This window comes from Eurytemora carolleeae, unplaced genomic scaffold, assembly GCF_000591075.1.
Source record: "Eurytemora carolleeae unplaced genomic scaffold, Eaff_2.0 scaffold562, whole genome shotgun sequence".
Taxonomy (NCBI): domain Eukaryota; kingdom Metazoa; phylum Arthropoda; class Copepoda; order Calanoida; family Temoridae; genus Eurytemora; species Eurytemora carolleeae.
The window spans coordinates 106,455-131,596 of record NW_019396470.1 but is presented as its reverse complement, the minus strand read 5'-3'; the positions used below and the strand labels follow the sequence as shown (position 1 = coordinate 131,596).

The window sequence follows — 25,142 nt, the reverse complement described above, 5'->3', positions numbered from 1 at the left end:
TGAGATTTCTATTCTCTATTTGAAGAGCAATTGAGGAAAACAGACAAGTTTTGATTTTCTCATAGTAAAAATCTAAACTAGATGAAATACAAGGTCACAAGGTCATACTAGTGATGTCTCATTTTGTCTCGTTTGTGAATTTTTCTGGAGTTGGTTGTGGCATCTTTTCTTTAACTTTTATACGATTCTATCAATGTTTTACAAATCTATCAGTTCAATATTCTTAAGCCAATCAGATGCGAAAAGTAATCCTTCCGGCAAATAAAAAAGACGAGAAAAAAATACCTTAGCATTTTAGCAATATTAAAAAGTGCCATAGTATTTCTTTTATCACAAACATATTCTAAAGTTTGCTCAACATTTTTAAGATTATTTTTTTTGGAATTTTCAACTTAAGCTTGAATAGGGTATTCATGTTGATGTGTACTGAAAAACGTGATTATTATTTTAATTAATAATATAAAATGAATACAATTTTTTACAGTTCGATAGCTACAGTGCTATAACCAGAAAACAGAATAGGAGGTCGACTTTTAGATTCAAGGTTTATCATTAAATAGCCCAAAGAATGTTAGTCCCAGCAATTGTGCAATGTAAACAGACTCATTACTTACAGTGATTTTATAACTTACTCTAGTAAAGTTATTGCAGTAGAATTGTGATGTAATTGTAAAAAAAAATGTTTCTTCTGCGGACTATCTCTTTCGGTGATTTGCGCTCTTAAATAGAAGTAATACACCGTAAAAGTGTTTCATTCTTATCAAATAAATCCTAAAATTGTTCTCTATAATACTGCTCTCTCGGTTCAAATATGTTTTAATGTAGTCTTCCTATTCTTTAGTTTTCTGGTTACAACTGTATTTTTGTGGGGTAAAAACTATTTGGTAATTATAAGGTTCAAAAGCTCTTCAACAAGTCTTTCCTACCATACGATCCTCTAACTTTTCAAGGTATTAAAGGGACTGTAAGTGTAATTTCAAGAGATCCCCCATGCAAAGATTGGAATGCCCGAGTTACAACGGTACCCTGCAAAAGCTTTGTCTGCAGATCAAGTACGGATTAGATATCCTTGTTTTTGTTTATCTAAAACTGTTTATTTTTATTTGGGGTTTCTCTAAAATAATTGAGCATTTCTTGCTCTTAAGAAACAACGGAAAAGTTATCAGAATTAACACTTTCTAAGTCAGAAAAACGACATAATCGCACATTGCAATCTTGATATGAAATGAAGGAGGGTTATTTGCAAATAACGCTTACAGTCCCTTTAACTAAAACAAAAAACAAGTATAGAACTAACAAGTATTTAATGGTGATATGTTTCAGTGACTATTTTGATGAAGGATATGATGAAGGATATTTATCTAAACCAACCAACTATCCAACCAATCAATCAAATTCACATGACAAGTTTACTAAACTGGATAACCGGCCAGGATTCCTCAACAATAGGCACAGTTCCTAGCGAATAAATTATTAAAAATTGATGCAAAGAAATGTTGGGATTTCATAAAGAAAATGAGTCTTTGCCAAAAAATCAAATTTTTAAATCCCTTCATCTTTGTAACTGGGCAGTGTAAATTTTTTATATTTTAAAGTTAGATTATACAATTTAACAGAATTCATAGTTTGAAATATCTATGATCTACGACACAGGGCTACAAAGATACAAGGATTAGGAAATTAGAGTTTGTGGCAAATACTTGATAACTTTGTGAGAAATGCCAACTATTCGGTTCAAAAATTAGGACACAAAAAGTTAGTAATTTTGAAATGCTTTCAGTGGGTAGTTAAATATGTCGAACATAATACTTTTAGATTGACATACAACTACACGTTATAAACGTTATAAACGTTATAAACGTTCGCACCCCTCGATCTTAGATTTAAATTTTTTCATTTTTAGCGAATAATTTTTTTTTTTTTTTTTGAAACACTTGGATTTGTCCAGACCTATGTCAATGCCATCACCCCCCATGGAGTCAACTTCTCCATTACATTCTCCAAACTCCATGTCTCCAAGGTCTCTCTCTCCGAATCCGCAGTCCAGGAAATTTGATATTCTTATTCAATTTTTAATGATAAGGTACAATTTAAATATGGCGCTGGGAAGAATTTTTACATCTATCAATAATATCTATTTTGAACTGACAAAACTAAATAAAAAATATGGAAAGTAAGAAACTGGAAGTTATAGTAAGTCCAGGGAGGTTTTAGGATAAAGAAATCAAGTCTTTGCCTCAAACTAAAATTTCCTCATCTTTCCAACTTTAGTGTGTAGTGTGTACACCTTTGATATTTCAAACTTAAATTATCTGATGAGTTTGAAATAGCTTTGATCTTGGGTTGCAAAGATATAGGAATTAAAAATTAACGTTTGGAGCAAAGACTAAATTCCTGTGTGGGGGTTTGACTTCATTATAATCAGTAAATGTCTAAACAAGGAAAATCCTGGACAAAATTTTAGAATATATAAAAATATCTATTTAAAGTCCAAAGCACAACATCCGAACTTCCAACTGTTTGAACAATATACAGGTAGTCTAAAACATTGTATTAAATATTGGACAATTAAAAATGGACGTAATTTTAAAGTGTATTTTCTCCAGTTAGAAATGCCGCAGTGTGCGGGCTATGGCAGTGTTTCTTAATTTCAGCAAGAAAAAAATTGTGAGCCGTAAATACTCCTTTTTTTGAAATCAAGAATTAATTAAGATTATGTCGATCTTTAGTTTCTTTAATAACTTAAAATTTTATTTTCTAAAGAACAAGCAGCGAAGTATTTTTGCGTCACCATATTTTGAGTTTGGATCGTCACCACATAGTTCACCTAGTACACTCAGCCCCTGCTCATCTAACAGTCTACCATCATACAAGGATAGTCTTTAGATAATATTATCATACTTTTAATCAATAGAGGTCTTTTGCTCATCAATCAAATGAAAGAACCCAGTGTAATATTACTTTTAACAAATGTAAGTTTAGAAAGAAAAAAAATCGTTTGTTTAGATGAACAGTTGCCTCAAGCTCTAAATTTTGTAATCCCTATATCTTTGCAACTTCAACTATGTAGAAGGTTCACATTTAAGTTGAGTGGTTCAATTCAGTCAAAGTATTCAACTAACTCTATTAATCTGGTCCTGATTGATATTTTAAACTTTTAGATCTAACAAAATTCATGATTCTTTGACTTTCCCTTTTTCATTATAAATTATTATTAATAATAATACAGAATGGTATTGAACCAATAAGAATACAAGTAAATGCATGTGCATGTTGAACTGGATATATAAATCCTCTAATCCAAAGATAAAAAGCTAATTCTTGCTTCTCTATCAGACAATACCTACCCTTGTTATGAAAAGAAAATAACATTGTTTTCTTTGTCGAGATATAACCATTACATTTACAATACTGTATGTTATCTAATATACTATCTACAGGGGAAACCAGCGAAGCTCTCAATTCTAAGCCAATACTCTTTACCCAAAGATTTAGAAGGGTTGGAGGTGAAAAACAAAAAAAATACATTCTTAGATTGAATTTTAAAAACAAAAATGTACATTTTTTTAGGATGAGTTAGATCAAAAACAGGTTGAGCGGTTACTTCTTTTCTTTGAGGTTCTTAATACCCAAGAGAGAATCAGCAAGGTTTTATAAATATATCCTAATATAAAAAAAAATTATTTACATCAGGAGAGGATAGAAACCAAATAGATTATCAAGTACAATAGGTGGCAACAGAGAAATGGACCAATTATACATGACGTCACAAGTGTTGAATATAACAAGGAAGACAACATGCTCTCCCATTAGTTGACATGTTTTCCAAGATTAAATAAAAATGTGTATAAACAGAAACTAAAGAACACAATATTGCATTTATTTCACTGTAAGATAAGCACTTTATTTTCCTCATCATTAATAATTTTGTCGGACATATAAAACTACAAATTCTACGAATTGCCAAAAAGTATAGTGATAAATAACAAAGTTAAACCGTATATCATATATTGGTAAACTTAGATTATAGTTCTTATTAAAAATGAACTACTACATTACTCTGAAAAGAACTATCGGAGAAAACTGTTTTGAAAATAACTATCTAATCTTTAACTGAACCAACCCATGGATACCGTTCAATACAGATTTTATCTAAATATGAGAAGAAAATAAAAATACCATCTAATTTGATCGTATCATCATATCTACCTCTAATAATCACACCTTGTATCCAATAATTTATTCTATAATACTGTGTTCTTATAAAATGTGTCCTATTTGAAAGATCGTCTATGTAAAAAAACTTAGCTGGCCTCAAAATCAGAATCATTTGAATTGACAAAATGAGTAGCACTCAATCTATTTGCGAGGAGAGATCGAGTTCAACACATTTTGTCAAATCAAATCAAAAAGATGAAATCCCGTCTACGTTAAAAAAGTTTAGCATAGGTGAATAACTTATCTTGACTGTGTATGTTTTAGAAGAAGACGAAATCTGAAAGTATTGCTCTTGTAGTATTTATAGTAGACAACTTGGAGATAATAAAATCATATTTTTACATCTCTTAGAATGATTTAAATTATTTCTACTCCAAGGCTCCTTACTGAAGCTATCAGCATAATGAAAATAGTTTTATAACAAGTTTTACAAGGTTAAAGGAAATTTTGTCCTCTAAGCTTCTAAAATATTTCAATAGATATAATCCTGCCTAATCAGATAATTTGCAATATTTGTTTTTCGGTGTGTCTCAATATTTGTAGAGATCAGAAAATTTGGCAGATGTAAATTATTTTTTCTAATTTATGTTCGCCAATTTTCACATTTGAACGTTATGAAATGCAACCTAAAAATATTTAAATTTTCACAAATCTTGTAAAATCTAAATAGTTTAGGACAGGATGCGATATGTATACCAATAAGATCTTGTGTACACAAAATACAATGCATAGACAAACAGAAAAATGTTATAACACAACATTCTTCTCTTTTATTTGAATAAATGCAACATTCTCTTTCACAAAACTTTGCAAGATGATTTTTACTCGAATTTTGTTTGTTATCAACTAGAAAAAGAAAAAATCACCAAAACTTTAGAAGTTTCTAAAATATGCAAACGCTTACAAATAATCACTTTTTCCTACGAGTGTATCGATGTTGAAATGATTTGTTTAAAAGCATGAACTTCGTTTAAAAGCTTACAACAAAAAAAACATGTATATTCATGGGACAGGCAAGTACATGTATTTTCTAGTTTCTACCAGACTGTTACCGTAAAATATATTCTTGACAATAATATCTGGTATACGCACACTGAACAACTATTGTATAGAAGATAGTGCTATTAAATATGCAACTGCAAAGTAGCGTAAATATCGAATATTTTTAAAACAAAATGTATTGTTCTAAGATGAATATTACATTATGTTTTATAAAATTAATAATAATGTTTTTACAAATGATTTTACTTCTTTACTATATTTAACATATTGTTCAGGACCTGCAGGAAGAAATGGAAAATCATAAAGAGATGTTTCTTTCCTTGGACAAGACAGGTCGTCAGCTAGTATCTGGGTTAACCAGCCAGGAGGATGCTAGCCTACTACACAGGTAGATATGCTAGGCTAGGCTCCAATTAACAATTTCATCTTTAATGGTCACTCTAGTATGCCAAGTCCATTAGCATCTGATCCAATCAGGGTTTAGTCATGTGTTTGTTGTCTATTCTGAACCAATAGAAATAGTATGGCGGTAACATCTATCTTTCAATATATCGCATTATCCCATTAGAGATAAATCCTTCAATTGGCGCTATCAGCAGATGGAAATATTTACTTCTACTGAAACTATAGTGCACGGTTTGCTCCGAGAGTGTCCATTTTTAATCATTCTCAATTTTTGGCAGATTTGTCTATTTATATTGGCGCGTTTTCAAAAATAATGATGTCAACAAGCAAAGTATATATAATATAGATAATAATAATAAGGATTAATTGAAAACACATTTTCAAGGACAAAAACAATCGTTATAGTTTACGTATGTGTTAAATAAATCTTTCAGAAACCATTGGAGAATAATTTGTAGGATTCTTTTTTACACAAATATTTTCTAGACCTGCAGCATTCATCTTTTTTTCATTAAAAAGTTGTAATCAATATGCCGTATGACAATCTAATTTTAGAAAAAACCAAAAAAAAATTCACGATATGATATTAATTTATGATTTATTGAATAAATGCAAGTATAAGTTTAATCTGAAATCAATATTTTTTTGTGAAATCATTATCACATATATATAATATATATTCATACAACATTCACACCCTCGACTAGCCAGTTCGAGATGCATTCGGTTTCTTTTTCTGAATTCAATTGTAATTTGATTTATGATTCAACAATCTTTAACCTTTTTTTATTTTTTTATTTAAGACGTATTTGCCGACAAAAAAGAATAAGAGAGTAATTACGCGAATTGTAGGATTAGCAGGTCAAACTGTTCAATCCGCGTACTCAATATCGATATCCAGTGTGAAAACTTCAAAATTTCCGGATATGTGCTTGATCAATCATAACTAGAGGATTATGATTGATCAAGAAGAGCTGTTGAAAAGTAAAAAAAATGTTTTGAATTCTATTCTATGTTTAACCTGATAGTGTAAACCTTTTATATTTCAAACTTAGATTGTTTGATCTAACAGAACTCAAAGTTTGAAATATCTAAGAACTAAGACATTAGGCTACAAAGATATTGGGATTAGAAAATCAGAGTTAGGGGCAAAAAATCAATTTCGTTGCTCAATTCGCTTGTGTGCAAAATCTGAATTAGAACAAGACCGCGCCAGTAATTTCGCTTAAATTGAAGCTTCTCTAGGGTTTCCATTCGCAAAACTCTTGCGCAGATTTTACAGAACGAAAAGCAAAATTTTTCTTTCTTTGCGCATCAGTTTTGCGCGAAAAAAAAACAATTTGCGCAATCATTCGCAAAAGTCATTTCGCGCAAAATTGCCCTATTCCGCTTTTGCGAAACTCAAGTTTTGCGCAATTCCGCAAACGGTTGGTGACGGTGTGTGTTTCTTAGAATTCAATTCTAGAAAAATCTTGTTTTGGAATGTCTTCCTATTGGTCACTTTTACATAATTGACCAAAGACAGTTAAGAAGAGTTCAAATCTCACAATTTTCTCGACAATTTTAGTTTTGGACATGCATATTTCCTAAAAATGGATCATTCGGGCATTGGTTACTTTCTGGCATAATTTTATATGAGATTAAAAAGATTTCAGAAATTTGATTAAAAAAATAAGAATATAATTCATACTTGATTAGGCAAAGCTTTTAAGGGTCACTTGAAATTATTTAATAGGATTAAAATATTGCCAAGTTTCACACTCTCTAATTTCTATTTTATTAATTTTGGTCCCTTAATTTAAACTTTTTGTAACTGGAAGTAACCATGAATTGAGTGTAGTATAACCGTTATCCTACTCGTATGTTAATATTTTTTTTATATGGAATAAATCTTCAGTTGTTTAATTCTAAGCTTAGAATATCAATTTTTACAATTTGCCTAAAAAGTTACATTTTGTGCAAAACTTGCGATTTTGCGCAAATTGCGCAAAACTAAAATTTCGTTTCATGCGCAACTTTCGCAAAAAATATTTCCGGTGTTGCGCAAATTGCGCAAAAAAATAGCGAAAAACTCATTGCGTTTCATGCGCAAAAATAGCGCAAAAGTTCGCAAAAAAAAATTGCTCGAAAATAGCGCAAATCTTGCGAAAAAGATTTAGCCATTTTGTGGTAACCCTAAGCTTCTCCTTCTTTCTTGTAAAGAATTTGGCGTGGCAACTTCTAAAATGTACAATGTATAATGTAAATGACAAGGGCAGCTGAAAAGTATCTGTGAATTAGTAAGCTGCAAAACCAAAGGCCGAGGTATCAAAACTTCTAAATTGTACAATGTATAATGTAAATTACAAGGGCAGCTAAAAGTATCTGTGAATTAGTAAGCTGCAAAACCAAAGGCCGAGGTATCAAAACTTCTAAAATGTACAATGTATAATGTAAATGACAAGGGCAGCTGAAAAGTATCTGTGAATTAGTAAGCTGCAAAACCAAAGGCCGAGGTATTAAAACTTCTAAAATGTACAATGTATTATGTGAATTACAAGGGCAGCTAAAAGTATCTGTGAATAAGAAAGGCAAAACCACAGGCCGAGGTATTAAAACTTCTAAAATGTACAATGTATAATGTAAATTACAAGGGCAGCTAAAAGTATCTGTGAATTAGAAAGGCAAAACCAAAGGCCGAGGTATTAAAACTTCTAAAATGTACAATGAACTATGTAAATGACAAGGGCATCTGAAAAGTATCTGTGAATTAATAAGGCAAAACCACAGGCCGAGGTTTTAAAACTTCTAAAATGTACAATGTATAATGTAAATTACAAGGGCAGCTAAAAAGTATCTGTGAATAAGAAAGGCAAAACCAAAGACCGGGTATTAAAACTTCTAAAATGTACAATGTATAATGTAAATTACAAGGGCAGCTAAAAAGTATCTGTGAATTAGTAAGGCAAAACCAAAGGCCGAGGTATTAAAACTTCTAAAATGTACAATGTATTATGTAAATTACAAGGGCAGCTGAAAAGTATATAAATTAGTAAGGCAAAATCGACTTAGTCTTGAAAATGTATGCATTATTATTATCTGGATCTATATCCAGTCTATCTTACAGGCTTTATCTCTTTTTTTGATTTTCTTGATTGTAGGCCATAAAGTTTCATAAAAATAATTGTTATTCTCATTGTATTTCAGGAGGCTTGAAGAGATGAATCAAAGATGGAATTACCTGAAAGCTAAGAGTATGGCAATAAGGTATATTTTTGGCTTTTAGTGGCTCTACAAAATATTAAAATGTTTTCATATATTAAAATTATGTTATCTTCAAATATCTTTATTAATACATAATTTAAAATTTGTAATCTGACAAAAGATTTCTTACAAGTATCTTAATATTCCGTGGAACCTCTTGAAGGTGCTTGAAGCCTGATTTTAATTGATCATCCATTTGTAGAATAATGCTTTTGATTCACAACAGTACCCTTCAAACCTTTGACTGATCAAGGATAACATAATTATCATTATTTATTTAAAGAAACTATTGTAACTGTTGACTACTTTGTTTAATTGCAAGCTGTTGTGAAGAAATTTAAAAATGTCCTTAAAATATACCCATCAATTATAATGAAAAATTATTAAATTCAAATAATGATAGGCGCAAACCTTAGTTTTTCAGCCTTCTCTGAGATATCGTCGTTTTCAGATTGAATGCGTATTTGCTGAATATGATCTGTATAAACCAACGGCTTTTATACAACATTTTATATTTATAAATTTTCTTATAAATTTGACCAAGTTTTATAATAATTTCTCGAAACAGGAACATCAGATAGAATTATTATAGGTCTCGATCAACTCCTAAAATGCTAGGTGTTCAGTCTATCCCCCTTTCATTTTTCCTTTATAGTACCTTTAAGTTCTTTTAAATAAGACTAAATTGTTATAAATCCTTCAAAGCCTTAATATTTTTTTTATGTATTGTTATATTTCATCGGCGTGAATTTTTTAAAAAGCTAGAACGTAATTTTATATTATATTTTAACCTCTCCAAACATGAAAAATATTTCTAAATGATTTATAGTTTTTAATAATGATTGTACTCAACAGTTTCTCAAGTATTCTTTAATGTTTCCTTTTTTCTTTCATCATTCATATAATTATATTTTGTACATACAAACAGATAAATAACTTTATTTTACTTTATTACTAACAAATCTTAAATGTTATTAAAAATCAAAAGTCATTAACTTGGGTCTACTTTTAAAAGTAAGGTTTCAATGCCTTTCCTCCCTCTTTCGCTGTCAATAAATTTTATATTAAAGTATAGGCTCAAAGATGCGCTGCCGTCCTTCCCTCCTTAATCTAAAACTTGAGGTTGCAAGGAATGTTCTTCTTCTTAATAAAAGATGGACTACTTCCCCTCCCTCTCTCTTAAAGATAAGGCTTAGTAAAATCCCCACCATTCCCGGTCCCCTTCTCAATGCATTCCACCTCCTTTCCAGCCCCATCTTCAAATCGAAAAATGCTAAATTTTTGCGAAAAAAGAAATGCAAAAATGTTGCTAAAAATGCAAACATCTCGCGAAAAAAGTGCGAAAACTTCTAATGCTGAGCTCTCAGAGCAAAAAACTCTACAAGTTTTTTTGCGCAGTCAAGTTTTTAATTGTTGCAGTTACAAAACGTATGGCTTTCGCGGAAGTTTTTTTCGCGAAAATAATTTCGCTGAAAACTCTAGTCCAAAGTAAAGTTTTTAAGTCGAGGATACTAGGACTTTTTTGGGGGGGGACAAAAATTGACTTCTTTTTGTCATTGTTATCGGTCCGCAGGTTTACGATAAATTTTCTAGAACTTTTAGGGTGTTTCACTGTTTAGCCCCAGTTCTGGAGTTTTAATCCAAAAGGAATTGAGTCTTTGTCACAAGCTAAAATTTTCTAATCCATATATCGTTGCAACCGATGGGGTAACCTTTGATACTTCAAACTTAGGTTTTTAGATCTAACAGAATTAATAGTTTAAACTATCAAAGGTTATTATCGGGTTGCATAAAAATAGGGGTTAATAATTAAGAGTTTGTGGCAAAGACTCTATTAAACAGCGTATAATATTACTCAGGGAGCTGGTTGACTGGGTGATCAAGAAGGAAGGGGAGCTCCTCAATATGGGGCTAATCGGTGGAGATGAGATAACAATCAGAAAACAGCAGGTAAAAAGAATTAAAAATTTCAAATTATTAAAAATATCTTGTTCCGAAATTTTGCGTACAAATTGTTATAAATGCTTATTTGAGAAGATAACAAAGCCTTTAGATTAGTAAGTACAAAACTTCAAAAAATTCCAACGTTATTATTTGAAGAAAAAAAAATTTACATAAAAAAAATAAAGAAACAAGATGCGTACATTAAAAACAAGCAACATCATACTTTAATTAAACGAATGATGCTTTAAAAGTAAAAAAAAATGTTAAGTTGAGAAAAAGAACTTTTGGGAATTTAAATAAAACAGGAAAATTAGGAAAACTTTAATAATTATATTTGAGGATGAAACACGCATGCTGAAACGTCAACTCTACGAGAAGCGTCCGATTATTGAGAACAAATTGTTGAGTGGAAGACAGTTTCTAGCAACAGAACCAACACCCTCAGATACCTCAGATAGTGATAGTAAGATTTTTATACATTTATTTATTCAAGTCAAGGATTATAGAAAGCTCTGCTGAATTTGTACTGGTTAAACCAGATGGTATTAATGGTTTTAAACATATTTATGACCGATAATTTTGTGTTTTCAAAAATGGGTTCAAACCAAGATAGTTCAATTGTTTTAAAACTATAATAGCCCCTAGATTAGGAATTAAAAATATATTTAAAAAGATGTGGATTTCAAATCTTGACCAAAAAATATATATCATATTTTAGTAAGCCGGGAAGCATGATCTGATTATATGACATTCTTTGTGAGTCGGGAAGCATAATCTGATTATATGATATTCTTAGTGAGTCGGGAAGCATAATCTGATTATATGACATTCTTAGTGAGTCGGGAAGCATAATCTGATTATATGACATTCTTAGTGAGTCGGGAAGCATAATCTGATTATATGATATTCTTAGTGAGTTGGGAAGCATAATCTGATTATATGATATTCTTAGTGTGTCGGGAAACCAGAATTTGATTTTATATAATGTTTTCAGTGAGTCGGCGACCAGATAGTCTGATTGTATAATAGTTTAGTGAGTCGGAAAGCAGAATCTGGTTGAATAATATTTTAGTGAGTTGGGAAGCAGAATCTGATTATAGGATATTTTTAGTGGGTCGGGATACAGAATCTGAATTAATAATATTTTAATTGAGTTGGTAAATATAATCTGATTATATGATATGTTAACTAGTGAGTCGGAAAACAGAATTTTATTTTAGCATATTTTTAGTGAGTCGGGAAACAGAATCTGACAGTAAAAGTGATGATTTAACCAAAGACCAGTTAAATAAGTCAATCAGGTAGAAAGTTACAAGTTTTCCCTCTGATAAAGGAATTGAGTCTTTTTCACAAACTCAAATATTCTAATCCCTATATCTCTGGAACCCGATGTCGCAGACCTTAGATATTTCAAGCTGTGAAATCTGTTAGATCACATAGCCTAAGTTTGAAATATTAATGGTTATATCATTAGGTTGCAGAGATATAGGAATTACAAAATCAGGGTTTGTGTCAAAGACTCAATTCCTTTGTAAACAAATTACAAAATCTGAAATTATTAATTTCACTGCAAACGTACGTTTATTTTAATTCAATCAATACTCCTACATTCTAATCTATACAGACGGCAAACAAAAGTAAATGTTAAAACAATTGATATCTTTGTTTGTTTTATAGCTTCTTTATTGTTCTACTTGTGAGTAAAATCAAAACCAGAGAAACTTCGAGGTTACAAAGTCGTAACAGTGATGTTGTATTATATGACCTTCTCATGTCTAGTTTCCAGTACCGTATACTTAAACTTATAATGCAGACAATTCCTTAGTTAATTCAACTGTATGCCATTCTCTATAAAATCTAAAAATATGAATTAAAGCTGTTTCTAGAATTTTTATATTTCTCTTCGGGAAAAGTAGTTCTGGGGAAAAGTAGAGAGAAAAAAAATAAAATTGTTAGTCTAGTAACAATCGTATATATCTTGTTCGTTTATTTGTTTTTATTTTAATAGAATTAAGTCTTTGCCACAAACTCTTATTTTATAGCCCCTATATCTTTGCAAGCCGTGTCTTAGAGCTTAAACACCCCGGACTAACCAGAGTGAGCAGCATTCGGTTTCTTCTATTTGAAATCAAAAGTGCTTTGGTCTTTTAACTTACAGATTTGTTTATTCTCTACTTGTTCATTCAAAATGCATATGCCAACAAAAAAGTATTTATGAAGAAATGCAAAAAAATATGTTTAATGGGTCAAATTGTGATCGAAAGTCATCGCGTTCTGAAATATTGATAGAACCGTTAAATCAACGTGTAATGGAAATATCAAATTTTAGTTTGTGGCTCAATTTCTTTGTCCTAAAAATACATTGTAGATCAGTAGCACAAGTCTCTTATTTCATTTTCTATACTATTATATAAACACTTTTTACAATGTAACATAAATTGTTGGTTCTATTCTTTTCCTGAGAGAATTTTCCACAAATTATAAAATTTAAACGAAATTTCGAGCAACAAAGAAGATTATGGTGATATGATACATTTTAAGCATTTTTAAAATAAATTTTAAATTTTCTTTTGAAATTAAAAATGTTCTCTTGAAAGAAATGCTTACACACACACTGACACAGTATTCTAATTATTTAAAATTCCATATTCCTTCGTTTATAACATGAGGTAAAAGTTTTATTTCCTAATAAAATTGACGGGAGGTTGCTAAACTATTTATATATATATATATATATCTAGACGGGAGATTGCTAAACTATATTAATTTAGACAGGAGGTTGCTGAACTATATTTATATAAACGGCAGGTTCCTAAACTATGTATATTTCGACTGGAGGTTGCTAAACTAAATTAATCTAGACTGGAGTTTTGTAAGCTATATATATATAGACGGGAGGTTGCTAAACTATATATATAGACGGGAGGTTGCTAAACTATACTAATCTAGACGGGAGGTTGATAAACTATATAGATATATAGACGGGAGGTGCTAAACTATATATTTATATATATATATATATATATATAAACGGGAGGTTGCTAAACTATATAAATATATATAGAGACGGAAGGTTGCTAAGCTATATTTATCTAGACGGGAGGTTGCTGAACTATATATATATACGGGAGGTGCTAAATTATATATATATGTATATATATAGACGAGAGGTTGCTAAACTATATATATATCTAGACGGGAGGTTGATAAACTATATATATATATATATAAACGGGAGGTTGCTAAACAATATTTATCTAGACGGAAGAGGTTGCTAAGCAATATTTAACTAGACGGGAGTTTTCTAAACTATATATATCTAGCCGGGAGCTTGCCAAATTATATATAAATATAGACAGGAGGTTGCTAAACTATATTTATCTAGACGGGAGGTTGCTAAATTATATATATATATAGACGGGAGGTTGCTAAAATATATTTATTTAGACGGGAGGTTGCTAAACTATCTGATAAATGGAGTAGCCTGTTGAGCAACGTAGATCTATGGTTGAGAAAATTAGAAGACACCCTTCCTGTAAGTACTTTATTTAAACTGAATTTTAAAGCCCCATCCCCCCTTAAGGGATTGTAAATATCATTCTAAGTGTAAATGTAACTTTGAGTACCGTTGTATTGCATTGCCATCTTTGCATGGGATGCCACTACAGTCCATTGCATATTTTTGATGTGTTTTAATTCAAAATTCAAATTTTGCATTATTCTGTTAATTTGTGTATTTCAAAGAAGTAAAAATGTCACTCGGAACTTTGTTGGGAAGAATTTTTAAGATTTCGACCTGAAATTAAAATTTCCTGGGGCCATTGGAGGCCGATCGGTTCAGCCGTTTTACGTTTATTAGATACCTTGAATACGCAATTTTGAATTTTAAACTATTTTGAATTTTTTACTTTTTTTCTGAGAGATAATAAATGAGAAAAGAGAAATTTCTAAATGAATTGTTTACAATACAATGAAGGTTAATGTTGAATTCTCTGACGAGAGAAGAATGATGAAATAATTTAACAACTGCTGAAATAAGAGAAAGTTTGTAAAGAAATAAAGTTTGCTGTCAAATGAAATCATTTTCTTGCTTTTCAACTTTCAAATCTTTAAAGAAATTTTCCGAATAAAGTTGTTTGCATTTTGTATCAAAACTTTGAAACATTTTCATATTTTCTAAATTTACAATATCTTATCATATTAATATCGACATCTTATCATATTAATATCGACATCTTATCATATTAATATCGACATCTTATCATATTAATATCGACATTAAAATTTATATTTTTTTCAGAAAGTTCACAGTTTTCAAACAGGCATTGAAGCCGTTTTAAGTCAGGTCAATTTTTTTAATAATGTTTTAATAATGTTTTAATAATGTTTTAATAATGTTTTAATAATGTTTTAATAATGTTTTAATAATGTTTTATTAATGTTTTAATAATGTTTTAATAATTTTTTGATAATGTTTTAATAATGTTTTAATAATGTTTTAATAATGATTTACTAATGTTTTAATAATGTTTTAATAATGTTTTAATAATGATTTAATAATGTTTTAATAATGTTTTAATAATGTTTTAATAATGTTTTATTAATATTTTAATAATGTTTTAATAATGTTTTAATAATGTTTTAATAATGTTTTAATAATGTTTTAATAATATTTAAACATACGAACCCTTCAGTTTTTTCGGCCCTCATTGGTTGGAAGAGTTAAAAGAATTGTTAAAATTTTATCTTTGAATATTTAAGTATTCAGTCCCCCTTTTACCAATATTTATTTGGACAGTTCTTTTTATTTTATCTTCTCAAATTTGAACTCAATTCTCAACTGGAAATGTTGTTTAATATTCTCTACTCTTCATTCCCTTCTTTGAAATCTGTCTTATACGTAATACAAAGTGAAAACTCGTGTCAAAAATTTACTTCCCGCCACCCCTTCTCTTTTCTCCCCCCCCCTCACAACCAAACTTTTCCTTTTTAAAATTTCAGTCCCATTTTTTTATTTTGAAACATTAATAAGGGTGAAATTATGATCGATTATTTTAGAATTAACTGTTCAGTAAATATCTTAATCCTTTAAAAACCCAACTCCATCCACCTCTGCCCCTTTAGTAAAAGTAAATTCAACATATTTGAAGCATAAAGTCTGACCGCGTCAACCTTGTTGTACCGGCTAGTCCTGTTAAATTTCTTCTGTATTAACTCAATGTCGTGCAGTGCAGTACAAACTGGGACCGGAAAACTTGACCCGGATCGGAAATTCAAATGTACTACGGCTGCCTGTGACTCCCTCCTTTTTATTTTCAAAAGATCTCTCAGTCCCCTTCCCAACGATATTTAATCCTGTCCAAACATATCTGCAATGTTAAACGGAAAAAAGGGACGTTTTGAGAACAAATAAAATTGAGTTCTCTTTCAAAAAAAAAGTTTAAAACCCTTATTTTTATTTTCAAATCTATGTTATTCAGGTGTACGCTGCCGAGCATACGCAGAAAACTCTTATTTCATCAAATAATATGGATCCACAATCTATCCGGAATCAACTCAAGGTAGACTATATGCAAGATTTGTAGTAAATACCTTACTCCATAAAAGTCTGTCAGACCTGTATCAATCCAGGTACAACTCGATCTGTATTCTCATGTATCTGTCTTACAAGATACAACTCTCAGCTAAAATACTCAATCTGTATCAATCCAGATAAGGCGTTGTTGTATTCTTCTGGTATCTATGTTTCAAGATACAACTTAATCCCTCTTGTTAATACACGAGGCATAAAACCATTCCATTCTGTAATACGGTACCAATTCAGGAATCCTTCAGTATTCTTTGGGTATCTATGTTTCAAGATACAATTTATCGTAATTCCAAATCTAGTTCTTTCTCTCAAGAGAGAGTGATTCAGGACGCTAAACAAGAAGTAATCACTATCACACTGTAATCAAAGCGGAGTCTATTCCAACTATCTTACAAGTTAATTTAATCAACGTAATTGCAAGTTTTATGAGGTTATATTCACGTGTAGTTAAGCTAATCACAAAACAGGTGTATAGACTATAGCTAGGCTAGGTTAATCGCAATACAAGCTTTGCTACTATTTAGCTACTATTTACAGACGTAGATAATTAATAATGTACAACGTAGTTCAGGTTTACAGATATATTTTTTACACGATATTCATTACAGGTTCACGGTTATCAAAAGGTTGCAAACTTTTATGCAAAAATCGATGCGAATATTGCAAAGTACTTCTTTTAAACTTAAACTTTAAACCAGTGCCTTTACTTACCAAAGGAATTGAGTCTTTGCCACAAACTCTGATTTTCTAATCACTATCTTTGGAACAAAATGTTGCAGACCTTAGATATTTCAAACTATAAATTCTGTTAGATCAAATAATCTGAGTTTGAAATATCAAAGGTTTACAACATCGGGTTCTAAATGTTTTGGTCTATAATTCAACAATCTTTTACTTTACGGATTTGTTTATTATACATTTTCATTCAAAATGCATATGTCAAAAAAAGATATAAAAGGAACAAGGCTTAAAAATTATGTTTAATGGGTCAAATTGTGATCGAAAGTCACAGCTTTCTGGAATATTGACAAAACCGTTAAATCCACGTGCGGGCCCCCTCTTAAAAACCACCGACTTGGGCCTAAACCTCAGCCATTCTATAAATACAAATAATAATAATAACTAATATTTTAGAGTTTTAGTGGAACACTTATCCCTCTACAAAGGGTTGTAGAGGACATAAACGACCAGGAAAAAACATATTTTTTATATTTCTTTTATAATTACGACTATAGATGCATAACATAAATGAATATTAAACATTATTTAAAGTAAATTAATCTTCGTATGAAGAATAAAAAAAGTAATAAAACAGTTATGTAAGCACACTGTCACGCACTTTATGTCCATATTGAGAAAGATTTCTGCTAAAAATATTGATAAATATGTGAATAATGATAAAGGCGTCAGATTTCACCTCTAATAAAATATATTTGTCTGGTTCCCTTCTGTCGAGGCTAGAAGACATTAATACAAGGTAAAACAGTTGTTTTCTCGTAGAATTTGCACCAGTCCATAATTTTTATAAAATTTACTACAATTTATATATAAGGACTTTACTGAATTTAACTTTACAAACATAAATATTAAATTGTACCGAGCCTGCAAAAGAACATGAACTGTACTGTACTGTACTATGTACTCTAGGTGGAAGTTAGTACAGCTAGCCGCTGATGATCAGTATAAAAGATTAAACGAGGTGCGAGGAAAGGATAGACAGCCAAATACTCAGGTAAAAACGGTTAAATACTAAATGTAAAAAGACATTTTTTATCTTATCTTATTTCTTGAAGTCATAAATGTGTTAATTTGTTAAACCTAACGTTCAATTGAACTTCCTCATTAGGGGTAATTTTCCGGTCTTTTTTATCATTTTTTTAAACCTCATTACCGCCAGAACAATTAAAGTAAACTGTACAATTTTTTATTTTTTCTGTGAATTATGAAAACATAATTTTAATAGAAAACATGAATACATTTGTTTTCCTGTTTACTATCATTGGGAGATTTCTTTTGATGAAACTACAAAGAAATCCATCTAAATATTTTCCAACAATGTCCTCTACAAGAAAAATATGTTTATTTGATAAATCTTCTTTTTGCATAGTTGCAAAATATTCAATAACACTTTTAGTAAACACACTTTCAAAATACATAATGATAAATTATTTTTAATAAATTGTTGGTATGATATTTTTTTTAGGGTAATTTTTACCCATTTTTACGACAATAAATAATAATACAATGGTTGATCTCCTCTTTTAGTTAATCTTTAGATTAATTTAATCTTCATTTGATAACTAAGATAATGCTTAAAATTCAACCAATCAGAGTCTCGCTTGTAGAAACTTAATAGCCAATCAGAAGCGCGTAACCAACCAATGAGAGAACTTTCATTGGTCCGAACCCAGCAGGGATATTCACAAATAGAGGATTAAGTGTCCGCAGGCAGTGAATATAGAGATTAAGGGATCAGGATTAAGATTATCCAACACAAAATTTTCCAGCTGGTGAAATATTATTTGTAAATTTCCTGCAGAATAGTAGTCAAGGATTGTTGGTTTAATTTGTGGAAAAATCTCTTAAAAGGCGAACAAAACAAAACAAAAAATTCAGAAAAATAGTTTTTCTTTTTCTGATTTTTTTTTGTTTTTTTTTTGTTTGACATTTTATTTTTTACAATTTTAAATCTAGAAAATTAGCACATTTTGACCGAGATCAGGACATTTTTGCCATTTATGAATATTATTTCGCATGAACTGCTTTCATTGACACACATTTTGACGGTGATTTTTGTATCAATGTGTTTGTTTAGGATTTCCTTAGTGTAGCAGTTAGCCAACCCTGGACTAGGTCTATATCCAACAACGGAGTACCCTACTATATCAAGTATGTAAACACAGATGGTCAAATTCATTTTACCTTGAGGAGGGGNTCTGTCCTGGATCAAAAATAATTAAAATTTTAAAAAATTTTAAAAATTTTTTAATTCTTGAAAAAAACTTTTTTTTTTAAAAATTAACAGATATTTTCTGGAGTATATTTTTATGAAAGGAGTTATTTCCAGATATCAGAATTATTCCTTTACAATTCTAATTTATGAATAATTAATTTCAGTCATCAGTCTGAAACAACACACTGGGACCATCCTGAAATGGTGAATCTTTTCAAATCGCTTATACAGTTCAACACAATAAGGTAAACTAAACAAAAAAGAAAATTACAATTTTAAATAAGAAATAAAAAAATTTAATGCTTGAAAATAATGACTGGGTTTTAGCCAGTTAATATTTAGTTAAAAACCAAACGTGATTAACATGATTTGTAACATTTTATTTCTTTGATCAGAAGTTAAGAAAATTACCTGATTTTTAAGAGAAAATTTTAAAAATCAAATCTATCCCTAATTATTGACTGGGTTTTCATTTAAATAAAAAAAAACGTGTATAACGTCAAATAAAAGTCTAAATGCATAAACTTTGCATTGAATTTGATTATAAACATAAACTTTAAATCTTTTGTCCAAGTGCATGATTTGTAACATTTTATTTCTTTATTGTGGAGTATCTTTAATCTTAAACGATTGATTTCGATATCCAATGTGGGCACTTTTAAATTAGAAGATGATTGCTTGGTCCCGAGATTTAAATTAAAAATGTCTGACTTCAACTGTCCTTGCGTTATATTAAATTAAATTAAAGGAAAACTTTATTTTCTTCCTAAATGAGATATTGCTAGAGTATTCACCGGAAATTCCGATTCCGTTACCGCCGGAAATTTTGTATTTTTTTTCCCGGCGGAAAAGTATGCCGGAAACCCCGTTGCCGGCGGAAATACTTCAGTATGAGTAAACAATCTATTTAATCAGCAATATATTATTTCTTTGGATATTAGGTCTGAACCTTTTTCGGAATTTTCGGATTCCGGCGGAAATTTCCGTGACGGAAAATCTTTTTCGGTATATATAATTCTAACCTGAAAAAATTCCAGCGAGAAATTGGAAACTCTAGATATTGCCTAAAATACATGTATCTACTTATTTTAGATTTTCTGCTTACTGTACCTCTAGATATTGCATAAAGTATATGTATCTACTTATTTTAGATTTTCTGCTTTCCGTACCTCTAGATATTGCATAAAATACATGTATCTACTTATTTTAGATTTTCTGCTTACCGTACCTCTAGATATTGCATAAAGTATATGTATCTACTTATTTTAGATTTTCTGCTTACCGTACCTCTATGAAGCTTAGGGAACTTCAGAAAAGATTGGCTTGTAAGTTTAAAACTTAATAGACTTTATGGACTGTGCAGTAAAGCAAAATGGAAAAAATGGCCGCAAACTCAAATGTATTAATCCATTTATCTTTGAAATCCGATGTCGTAGACCTTAGATATTTCAAGTTTGAAATCTGGAAGGTTGTCATCAGGTTTCAAAGACAGGAATTAGAAAATTGGATTTTGTGGCAAAGACTCATTTCCTTTGTGATGATAAATTCATATACTATGGTTTTCGTTGATATATTAAGCATGGATTTACTACGTTTCACTGACAGGCTCTGTTTAAAAATGTGGAATTGAGTGATGATTTTTATATTATCTTTGAAGAACAAAATAACTGAGTATTTACCATCTACTCAATAAGTTTATAATCCCTATATCTTAACAACCGGAGGGTTTAAACCTGTTGTTTTTTAAACCTTGACTATTTGATTCATCAGCTAATGCATAGTTTGAAATATCAAAGGTCTACAACATCGGGTGGCAAAGATATGAGGATTTAAAATCAGATTTTGTGGCAAAAACTCAATTCCTTTAAAACATTCAGTTGAAACAAAAATCAATGGAAACTCTTGGTATTGGGATTAAAAAATGTTGGTCGCCATTTCAATATTTCCAAAGATTAAAAGAAATTTGGCCAGAATTTCAATTTATGGATCAAAGTTGTCTAGATTTTTTCGTCCTTCTTAAAACACGAAACCGACAACGATGTGAGCGCTCTTTTCTTTAAATTTACAAGGGAAAAAAAAGAAAAAAGAGTTATAACGATCAAACCCGAATTTCGGAATGGTCGTTGACTAAATTTAATATTTTACGATAACTCACTTTTACAGAAAAAAAAACTTCATTTTAAACCCTGCTACTAATTATTTTCTTTAAAGGGACTGTTCACGAAAAATGAATTAGGGTAAAGGGTATAGGCTTAATGCGATAAAAAAGTGCTTTTGATCGCTACTAATCTTACTTCTATCTGTTGCGTCTATAAGGAGAAAATTGTTAAAGACGTCTCATACCGAATAACTTAGCGTCCATACTCCATACAGATTGAGAAAATTGAAACATACGACTTAGACCGTAAAAAATCGATTTAATTTCAAACAAATCATTCAGATATTACAACCTATAGTCACCGATTATCTTTCACCACATTTGTATAAAGTTTATATTTTATAATTTTTTTGATTTCGTTTTTTTAAAGATATTTCTCTGGCGCTGGATTTTCGAATATTCCTGGAAAATATGAAAATGTCGTCTTCATTATTAAAAATCCTCGAAACGGGATCATAAAAAATTGAAAATATGAAATATCAACTAAATACGAATGCGTCGAATAATTATCGATGTTATTGGTTGTAATAACTGAATGATTTGTTTGGAATTAAATTGATTTTTTTACAATCCGAGTTATATGTTGCAACTTTGCATTTGTATTGACGTTACGTTCTTCGGTATAAGTCGGTTTTAACAATTTGCTTCTTATAGACGCAACAGATAGAAGTAAGATTAGTATTGATCAAAAGCGCTTTTTTATCGCAATAAGCCTATACCCCCTTTCATTTTTCGCGAACACTCCCTTTAAGAGAAGAATAAAAAAATATTATTTGACTCTATATATACATTATAAAAATATATATATATATATATATATATATATATATATATAAACCGATATATATACATACCGAGAAAAATAATAGAATCCGTAGTAAATTCTTCACATTTTCTTTCTTTACCACACATATTATAGGGAAAGTATATTTTCAGTTTTCAATTAATCAACTCAGACCCTTCTTGTGTTCAATGTTCAATATATATATCATACATTATATTTGTGCAATGAATATAAATGGCTGAATATCATGTATATGTACAAATTTCTTAGTATAACACAACACCTTCTGTTTTTCATTATTTGCCCAGAACACCAAGAGAATATATAGGATATGGCAAAGTATTATCAAGCAAACATTATTGTTTTTACTCAGCAAAGAGGGGAGAAGGGGTTTTCACAATACAATAAAGTTGTTTTTTGAAAATTTGTACTGGACATATTTAAAAATTTAGCAAAAATATTATTATTATTGTTATTATAATTACTATTATTATTATCATTATATTATCATTATTTGTTGTTCAGTGGACCTACTCCCCTTGAATGTGGCAATAGAAGCGTTTGATGCTCATGGATTACGTGGTCAGAATGATAGAACTTTAGGAACATATTAATTCTGTTTCATATCTCTAATCTCTAATCTCTAATCTCTAATATCTAACAGGAGAAGGGGGGGGGGGGTAAAGTAAATTTGTTATTGCCTCAAACAAAGATGTTCTAAGTCCTATATTTTTGTTACCTGATGGTGTAAACCCTTGATATTCCAAACTTAGATTATTTAATCTGACAGAAATCATAGATTAAAATATCAAAGGTCTAAGACATAGGATTTATAAGAAATAAAACACCTTCCCTTCCGTCCCCGCCATTTTCTACTTTCCCTCCAGCTAGGGGGGAGGGGGGGTCATTCAATACCATACAGTATGATTGAGGTTATGAGGTGCGTGCTGTATACTGTACTAGGGTCACAAAAAAGAAAACTGTTAAAAAAAAATCTACCAACTTACACTTTTTTAATTTGACTTTTTAAATGAGTACTTACTGTTAAAGACTTAAAACTGAAAATTGAATTCCCCCTGTTTCCCCCCTATATGTTAATGACTATTGGACACCCGGTAGAATATTTCCAATATGTATGCGTAGAATTGATATGAATATATGTATAGATGTATCAGATATGGTCTCAATTCTCGCCACATTCTACGAAACTATATCGGTAAGTCACCAAAATGTCATCACACGGTAGACTAAGCCAGTGGGGTCGGTCAAAAAGACCTAGGATTAGGCCGGGTACTGCAAAACGTCTGAACGCGCCATGGGAGTCATAGTTTGCCCTCCGACGGGACTTCACTATGCCAAGAAAATTGACCCCTGTCGCGTGTTAGTCTGGTTAGGGTGACGTACTGTACCATAGGATCGGATCAGTACACGCTGTTATCTGGCAGGCCGGTACAAACTGGGCAGGTCCTGTTCGAATTCAAATTTGCTACGGCCCAGAGTGGGCCTGAAGACCAATATTATTTATAAAATGGTGTCATAGACTTAAACCCTTGATCTTGATATATCAACTGAGAGAACAATTTGAAAGATCATTGCTTGATCCCTTGATTCATGTAGGCTAAGATTACCACGGGATATCAGTAAAAAATCTGCTTTAATCCGCATAGGTATGCATTAATTCAATGCTTATATATCTAAACCATAAGCTCCAAAATATATATATAAACCATTTATGGCTCCAAACAATATGTATCTTAACCATATGGCTCCAAAATATATATCTAAACCATTTATGGCTCCAAACAATATATATCTTAACCTTATGGCTCCAAAATATATATCTAAACCATTTATGGCTCCAAAATATATATCTAAACCATTTAAGGCTTTAAAATATATATCTAAACCATTTATGGTTCCAAAATATATATCTAAACCATTTATGGCTCCAAAATATATATCTTAACCATTAATGGCTCCAAAATATATCTCTAAACCATTTATGGCTCCAGAATATATATCTAAACCATTTATGGCTCCAAAATATTTATCTAAACCATTTATGGCTCAAAAATATATATCTAAACCATTTATTGCTCCAAAATGGCAGAAGCAAATTGAGTTGTTTAGCATAAATTATTAGACAACAAAAGCTTTATGCAAAATTGTTTCAAAATTTAGCAAAACTATAATTTTAGCAATCTACTTAAAAAACGTGTTTAATGCAACCCAAGGCACTTAAAAAATATTTTTAGTTTTTAATAAGTTAAATTGAAAAAGTTGAAAAAGTAAGAAAGTAGGAGAAATTTAGTTTAATTTTAAACATTACTAATGAAAAGTTAGCAAAAGTTAATTTGTTTCATTTGTCTTCATTATCTGCTAAATAGAGCATTGACTTTAAACAGGAAAATTTAGATTTAACCAAATGTTAGATATTTAGAACACTAAAGAAATGGAATCTTTGTCAAAAACTATTATTTTCTAATCCATATATCTTTGCAACCTCGTAGGCTTTAGATATTTTAAAATATGAATTCTGTTGGATTAAATAATCTTAGTGTAAAGTATCAAATTGCGAAGATAAAGGGATTAGAAAATTTTGTGGCAAAGATTTTATTTTCTGAAAATTTGGATTAATAGAAAATATAATGATTAACTGTATTAGCCGGATTATTTGGAGCATTGAAAATATGAAAATTATTCTTGCATTAAGGTCTTAGTAATAATATTTTTTCAAAAATGTCGAAATAATTATTGATTTTGAAATTAATCAAAATGGAGCAAAATGATTTTTAAATGTTTTAAACATTTTAAACAAACTTTCGAAAAATAATATCGAATAATC

At 30.2% G+C, this 25,142-nt stretch overlaps 1 protein-coding gene across 1 annotated transcript in view; it reads left to right on the top strand.

Moving 5' to 3' along the window:
• Positions 1-25,142, top strand: part of LOC111703893 (uncharacterized) — an 80,998-nt gene that overhangs the window by 4,585 nt on the left and 51,271 nt on the right. The window contains exons 9-31 of the mRNA XM_023475978.1: positions 896-950; positions 1,324-1,449; positions 1,949-2,047; positions 2,490-2,535; positions 2,764-2,874; positions 3,441-3,506; positions 3,571-3,648; positions 5,496-5,608; positions 8,812-8,882; positions 10,697-10,818; positions 11,152-11,275; positions 12,044-12,113; positions 14,260-14,347; positions 15,113-15,157; positions 16,293-16,373; positions 17,537-17,593; positions 17,806-17,879; positions 18,050-18,134; positions 19,218-19,291; positions 19,520-19,600; positions 20,625-20,680; positions 22,823-22,900; positions 23,464-23,513. Coding sequence (XP_023331746.1) covers positions 896-950; positions 1,324-1,449; positions 1,949-2,047; positions 2,490-2,535; positions 2,764-2,874; positions 3,441-3,506; positions 3,571-3,648; positions 5,496-5,608; positions 8,812-8,882; positions 10,697-10,818; positions 11,152-11,275; positions 12,044-12,113; positions 14,260-14,347; positions 15,113-15,157; positions 16,293-16,373; positions 17,537-17,593; positions 17,806-17,879; positions 18,050-18,134; positions 19,218-19,291; positions 19,520-19,600; positions 20,625-20,680; positions 22,823-22,900; positions 23,464-23,513 — 1,850 coding nt within the window. The remainder of the gene's footprint in view (positions 1-895; positions 951-1,323; positions 1,450-1,948; positions 2,048-2,489; positions 2,536-2,763; positions 2,875-3,440; positions 3,507-3,570; positions 3,649-5,495; positions 5,609-8,811; positions 8,883-10,696; positions 10,819-11,151; positions 11,276-12,043; positions 12,114-14,259; positions 14,348-15,112; positions 15,158-16,292; positions 16,374-17,536; positions 17,594-17,805; positions 17,880-18,049; positions 18,135-19,217; positions 19,292-19,519; positions 19,601-20,624; positions 20,681-22,822; positions 22,901-23,463; positions 23,514-25,142) is intronic.